General features: G+C 47.4%; 1 protein-coding gene across 1 annotated transcript in view; it reads right to left on the bottom strand.

The window, feature by feature from the left end:
• Nucleotides 1-98: 98 nt before the first annotated feature.
• Nucleotides 99-7,372, bottom strand: part of LOC122563859 (solute carrier family 13 member 2-like) — a 22,614-nt gene continuing 15,340 nt past the window's right edge. Inside the window, exons 3-6 of the mRNA XM_043718055.1 lie at nt 6,698-6,902; nt 2,575-2,697; nt 414-549; nt 99-197 (exon numbers count right to left, since the gene is read on the bottom strand). Coding sequence (XP_043573990.1) covers nt 114-197; nt 414-549; nt 2,575-2,697; nt 6,698-6,902 — 548 coding nt within the window. The 3' untranslated portion in view covers nt 99-113. The remainder of the gene's footprint in view (nt 198-413; nt 550-2,574; nt 2,698-6,697; nt 6,903-7,372) is intronic.

The following is a 7,372-nucleotide window of genomic DNA, read 5'->3' as shown; positions in this document are numbered from 1 at the left end:
ACTGTCAGAGGGTCAGTGCTGAGGGAGAGCCGCACTGTCAGAGGGTCAGTGTTGTAGCTGCCATCTCTCGGGTAATAACCCAGGGTCGGGGTGTGTTGCCTTGTTTCCAATACTCACCCTTTGCCGTTGCCCTTGAAGAAGAGGTATCCCCAGCCTCGGACGAAGCCAGGCTCCCGTGTGAACCAGAGCAGTACCACCAGGACGAAGAGGATGAGCACAGCTTTAGGGTCAGTGCTGAGGGAGAGCCGCACTGTCAGAGGGTCAGTGTTGTAGCTGCCATCTCTCGGGTAATAACCCAGGGTCGGGGTGTGTTGCCTTGTTTCCAATACTCACCCTTTGCCGTTGCCCTTGAAAAAGAGGTATCCCCAGCCTCGGACGAAGCCAGGCTCCCGTGTGAACCAGAGCAGTACCACCAGGACGAAGAGGATGAGCACAGCTTTCTCTGCGAAGGACATTGGCCCCAGCTTCTTGTACTCTCTCACAATGACATCATTAGCTCTCTTCTCCTTTGGGGTAACTGGGATTCGCCAGCCCCACAGCTTCCGAAAACTGTCGGGAAAACAAGAACATATTCCAGCCATTTCCCAGCTCCATAAACCCAGGGTGACCCAGTCACAAATATCTTGGAGCAAGCATTTTCACAGACACAGCACTGAGAAGCAATAGACCCTATGGGGAATGATCCCCATCAGCACTCAGTGAGTGGTCTGGAGAAACTGATCGCCTGTCCCTCATAGATCTTTCTTAGGACTGCATCCCCCCCAACACTTCTAGATCGGCCAATCTCATTATGTGCTTTGTGTTGGAGAGGCCTCTCCTCAGGAGGCTCTGTCTGGACAGCGGAATTGGATATGGGAGAGATCAAAGGGATCCTTTAGGGATCTCAGGGCAATTACCCTGAAAGGAGGCAGAAAGAAACCTTCAACCCCTGGAGCTTCTGCCTCCAGCATCGGGTTACAACTAACGTAAAGCTCTTTATATTCTTTTCAACTACAAGTAAAGCTCTCTCTACACTGTCCTCCATCAACCACTCCCAGGACAGAGACGGCACGGGTTAGATACAGAGTAAAGCTTCCTGTACATTGTCCCCCTGAAACACTCCCAGGACAGGGTCAGCATGGGGTTAGATACAGAATAAAGCTCCCTCTACACTGTCCCCCTGAAACACTCCCAGGACAGGGACAGTACGGGGTTAGAGACAGAGTAACCAGCAGCGAAACGTGTGCCTATCATTGTGATAGCAGCTTTCAGAGAATCATTTGGCAGAAACCTATGGGTTTGCCTCGGGCCCCTGCATGAAACCAGGAGTTTCAACAAGATTTCCTGAAGCAGCCTCTTTGGAAAAGATCACTGAAAACAATATCAATAGGAAAGTTAGTCATATTCAATTACAAGGTATGGATTATCCACAATTATTATGGGAGTGTAGAGGTCATTCAGCCCATTGTGCCTGCACTGACTGTCTCAAGGGAATCGGTACCTCATGCCAATCTCCTGTACACCATTTCTATCCAAAGAGCCATCCAGTGCCCTCTTCAATGTCTCCATTGAACCTGCCTCCACCACATTTCCAGGTAGTGTATTCCTTACCCTGACTAGTCTCTGTGGGAGAACCCTGTTCTCACATTGCCCTTGCTTCACTCACACATCAGTTTAAACTCATGTCCTCTCATTCTGGCTTTTTTCTATCAATGGGAACAATTGGTCTCTCTGTATTCTCTCCAGCAGAGGTTGGGTTTAGCACAGTTGGCTGGATGGCTGGTTTGTGAAGCACAGTCACACCAACAGTGTGGCTTCAATTCACCAGCTGAGATGACTATGAAGGACTCTCCTTCTCAAACACTCCCCTGACCTGAGATATAGTGGCCCATAGGTTAATCAATCACCAGGCATCTCTCCCTAATCAGAGAGCAGCTTTATGGTCTAGTAAGAGTATGGTGACTTGATTCTATCCAGCCTGCTCGTGATTTTGAAAACCTTCTATCAAATCACCTCTCACCCTCTTGTAAAGGTTCAACAGCCCCTTTGCTCTGATGCCCCTATTAATAAAGCTGAGGAAACTGTATTTTATTAACTGCTTTCTCCACCCTGATTTTCTCCTCAGAGGTCAATCTGAAAGGTCAGTGAGTGAACCTGTATATTTTGGGAGGAGATAGGGAGATTGTCATTTGGTGTCTGAGCAATTAGAGAAGGAATTAAAGAGAAAAAAAGGAGTGATATACACTTGGATGGAGTGTCTGTGAAAGATATTGCTGGAAAAAAAAATGAATCTTTCTTTTCACTGTTTATGAGAAAATGTTTCCAAATTGTGTATTTTTAATTTCTTCTGCATAATAAACTTATGTTCTTTTGGTCAAAGTATATTGACAGCCTCAGGTGAAAGTATTCAATGACTGACCATCATGTTTAGTCAGAATGTAAAGATATAACTTATGGTCTATCAAGCCAAGTCTCACTCTGGGCTCAGACCTGTCCATTATTACCATCAGCCAGGACCATTACAGTCTCTGTGTCCAAGACATAAAGCCCACAGCAGCCCTGAACCAGGCACTGAGCTTCCAGGCAGTCACTTACTTGAGTCCCAGGAATAACGCCTGCAGCCATAACCAGCAGAGAATGAACATAATCAGCATGTTGGGAAACGAGAATGCAAACCACGAGGCGAAATTAACCACTTCTCCGCTTTCTGGGAAAATCCTTCAAAACCACAAAATCACAAAGAAGTCTTAAAACATGGTCAGATATAACACCGTCGCTGTCAGCTAGCCCAGTCACTCTCGGGGTGTGAGTGTCCTGTTTGTTACCAACAATTGTTGCCCATTCCTAATTGCCCTCGAGGAGATGAGGAGGTAATTTAAGATTGAGGTGAGAAGACATTTCTGCACCGAAAAGATAGTGAGTCTCCAGAAAGCTCCCCCTCAGGGCACTATGGAGGGTCAGTCATTTAGAGTGTTCAAGACAGAGATTGATTCTGACCCAGCAACAGAGAAGGATTGCCAATATATGTACAAGTCAGGATGGGGAGTGGCTTGGAGGGGAACTGGAAAGTGATGGTGTCAATCATGAGGAGCATGTATAGGGTGAAGAGCCAAGGACTTTTCCCCAGGGTGGGGGAGTCCAAAACTAAAGGGCATAGGTTTAGGGTGAGGGGGGAAGATTTAAAAGGGACCCATGGGGCAACTGTTTCACACAGAGGGTAGTACATGTGTGCAATGAGGTGCCAGAGGAAGTGGTGGAGGCAGGTGCAACATTTAAAAGGCATCTGGATGAGTATATGAATGGAAAGGGTTTAGAGGGATATGGGCCAAGTGCTGGCAAATGGGACTAGAATAATTTAGGATATCTGATCAGCATGGACAAGTTGGACCAAAGGGTCTGTTTCCATGCTGTACATCTCTATGACTCCATCTGCTGCCCCTTGTCCTTCTGGGTGGAAGTGGTCATGGGTTTGGAAGGTGCTGTCTGAGGATCTTTGGTGAATTTCTGCAGCGCATCTGGTAGATGGTACACACTGCTGCTACTGAGTGTCGGTGGGGGAGGGAGTGGGTGTTTGTGGATGTGGTGCCAGTCAAGCGGCCGCTTTGTCCTGGATGGTGTCGAGCTTCCTGAGTGTTGTTGGAGCTGCCCCCATCCAGGGAGAGTCCAGCATGGGGTGGAGTGGGGTGGGGGGGGGGTGTCCAGTTTGGAAAGGACTGTAATCTTTGACTTCTTAAACTTTCTTTATTCTTCTTCTTAGTATAAAAGTGATAAAGGAAAGGCCATAATGCAGAACATTTTTAACTGATCTCTTTATAAGATCCTGCCAGTCCTGCCGCGTTTTTCCAGCGATTTCTATGAATAATTTAATGTTGGATTGAAGCAATTAAAGGAACTTTTCGTTACATTTTTCAAACACGACCTTCCCTTAACAAATCCATGCTGACTATCTCTTTTTGAATTCTCTCTCTCCAAGTCTGTCCCTCAGTATTCTTTCCAACAAATTCCTCATCCCCGATACTAGACTGACGGCCTGTCATTTCCTGGTCTGTCCCTTTCTCCCTTTTGTAAATAACAGGATAAAGAGATCGGTTCTCCCACCATCTGTGACCAATGTGGGGAGGATTGCTCCTGAACACCTCCTCCTTTCCCTCCCTCAGGAGCCTGGTGCACTGCTCACCCAGAGCTGCAGATTCATCCGCTATTGAAGCTGCTAAATCCTCCAGTTTATGTCTGATACTTCACAGCCTCCACCGTGAGATCTAAACCTGCACTGTCCTTTTCCATTGTGAAGACCGAAACAGAGTATTTATTGAGGAACGTATCCATACATCCGCTACCACCATGTTCCCTCAGGGACTCTACTCTTTCGCTTGTTAACCCATCGCTCTTTCTAGATTTAAACACCCCTTTGGGTTTTCCATTATTCTACCCGCTGACATTTTCTCATGTGCTCTTTCTAATCTCCCCTGCCTTTGTATTTTTAATGCTCCTTCCAGAGCTCTGTCATATTCAGCCCTCAATACCTGCCATAAGCTTCTGTTTGATTAAATCCTGACCTTTAGTGTCCCTCCTTAGCCAGGGTCTCCCCCCCGCCTCTTGGTCCCACCCCTGGTCTTGCAGGAACAGATTTTCCCCAAACGCTCACTAATTGCCTCCCACTACTTGGGTACAGTTTAATCAGCAAGTAACCAGTCCCAGTCCCCCTGTGTCAAATCGTGCCTTATGTAAATTAGAATAGTCTTTACCCAGGTTAGAAATTTTATTCCTGACCCATCCTTATCCTATTTCAGAAACATCCTAAATCGAACTGCATTATGGTCACTATCCCTCCTGATAGGCCCTCCACCTGCCTGGGCTCAGTTTGGAATATTGAGTCTAGAACTACTCCCTCCCTTGGTGGGCTAAGAACTCCATGCTAAAGTTCCCCGAGATACAATTTCAGAGTTTGGTTTCCTCTCTACCTTGAATATTAAAGCTATCCCTGTTCATATTGTGTGGCATAGTGGTTCAGTGGTTAGCACTGCTGCCTCACAGTGCCAGGGACCCAGATTCAATCCCTGCCTCGGGTAACTGTCTGTGTGGAGTTTGCACATTCTCCCTGTGTCTGCGTGGGTTTCCTCCGGGTGCTCCGGTTTCCTCCCACAATCCAAAGATGTGCAGGTTACGTGAATTGGTTATGCTAAATTGCCCGTTGTCGGGGTTGACTATGGGGAATGGGTCTGGGTTGGTATGGACTTGTTGGGCCGGAGGGCCTGTTTCCATACTGTAGGGAATCTAATCTAATCATATTCGGGTAGTTAAAATCCCCAACTATGACATGCCTCATTGTTGTTAGATTTCCCTGGCATGTGATGAGATATTTGATCCTCTGTCTCTCCGTGGCCCTACAGGGTCATGTACCACACACACCCAGCAGTGTGCTTGCCCCATGGTGTTTTTTTGGTTCTACCCACTTGGTCTCATTTTATGATCCTGCCAAGACATTGTCCCTTGATCAACATTGCAACACCTCCCCTTCATCTTCTATCCCCTTCCTACTGAGTCCCCTCTAACCAGCAATGTTGAGTTTCCAATCCTGCCCAACATCCAGCTAACTCTCAGTCACAGTCATATCATACTCCCATGGACCTACTGTTCCCTCAGTGTGTCCAGCTTATTCCTCAGGCTCCTTGCTTTAAAATAGATTCCATTGGCTTTGTCAAACTCTCTTCTCTCTTACCTAGTGGATGACTTTTGTGACTTTTAGAATCACATTTTAACTTCTAATTCCAATCAGGATCCCATCCCTGACCAATTGAGTTTAAATTCACCACAAAAGCTTTAGCAAAATCCAGACAACCCTTCACCACACCACTTTCATTCCCCGTTCCACTGCTCTTAGCCCTGTCACATTCAATAAAGACAGAGTCCCTCTGGTCCTCACCTATCATCCCACCAGTCTCTGCATCCAACACATCATCCTTAAACACTTCCGTCAACTCCAAACAGACCCCACCACCGAGAACATTTTCCCCTCCCCACCCCTCTCTGCCTCCCACAAGGACTGTTCCCTTTGACAATCTTCCCACGGGCCACCCCCAAACCCCCCAGTGCCCCCTGCGGAACGGTTCTCCGAGCATCTCAGCCGGGCCCACAGGGGCCAACCGGATCTCCCAGTCACCGCCCATTTTAATTCCCCTTCCCATTCCCTTTCCAACATGACCTCCTTGGCCTCCTCCATTACCACAACGAACTTTATCACACTGCCAGCATAATCTACAGCCTGAAGGACTTAACATTGAGTTCTCCAATTTCAAATAATCCCCCCTTCCCAGCTCCTGTCCCTCCCTTCCACTCCTCCCCGCCATCAACCAGATTCATACCTCTCACTGACCAACCAGGTCGTACCCTCTACCTGTATTCACCTATCCCCACTTCACTAACCTGGTCCCGCCACCCCCTTTATCTGCAGCTTTCCCTACACCCACCCCCAGTCCTGAAGAAGGGTTACACCCAAAACGTCGACTTCTCCACCTCCTGATGTTGCCTGGCTTGCTGTGTTCTTCCAGCCTCCTGCCCATCTACCTTGGATTCCAGCATCTGCAAATCTTTTGTTGCTTAGCCAACCTCCCTGCAAGTACATCACTCAGTTGTTATGTAACGCAATAATACCACATTCCACATGAGGGCAACTTAAGTTCCAAGCAATTGTTTCACCAGTCTGAGAACATGGACTCACTGGATGAGTTGTCCCTTCAGCACCAAGTTGGGGCCAGTGCCAGTTAGAGTGCTCGTACCCCCTATACTGGCTGCGTAGCAGACACACAGGGTCAGAGCTTTATACATATTCAAATCCTCCCTCTTCATCATGGGTTGTATGGTAACTGGGAGACTGTCTCCGTTCTGATCAGTATCAATTCCCTCGAGTGATGGAGAAATCAGATCTACAGGATTCAAGCAGAAACACATCACAGAGACATTCCCGTCAGGTCTGTGGGACAGGCTTAGGGCAGGTACATGATGTAACCACACTCATGTGAAACAGGGAAACCACGAGGCTTCATAAACATCAGGAATTGGAGCAGGAGCAGGTCATTTAGCCCGTCAAACTTCCTCCACCACATTGTTCTGGTGTGTTGTTCTATTTTCAGAAAGGCATAGGGATTACATTGTTATGTGCATTTTTCTCCAGAATGCCATATCATTCACTGCTTCCCCTCACTCAGCAACAATAGACAGGGACTGATCAGACAAATATACTCAATGGGGGGGAGAGAATTCCAAAAATTAATCCATTCCCGAGAGTCAAAATTCCTCCTCAGCTCTGTCTTCAGTGGGAGCCTCCTGTATTTGACTCTGTACCCTGAGATCTACATTCCTCTTCAAGAAGTAAGCTTTCTCTCAATAACCCCCA

The sequence above is a fragment of the Chiloscyllium plagiosum genome, chromosome 28, assembly GCF_004010195.1.
Source record: "Chiloscyllium plagiosum isolate BGI_BamShark_2017 chromosome 28, ASM401019v2, whole genome shotgun sequence".
Lineage (NCBI taxonomy): Eukaryota > Metazoa > Chordata > Chondrichthyes > Orectolobiformes > Hemiscylliidae > Chiloscyllium > Chiloscyllium plagiosum.
Note: the sequence above shows the minus strand (reverse complement) of the source record. Positions and strands in the feature narration are given on the sequence as shown.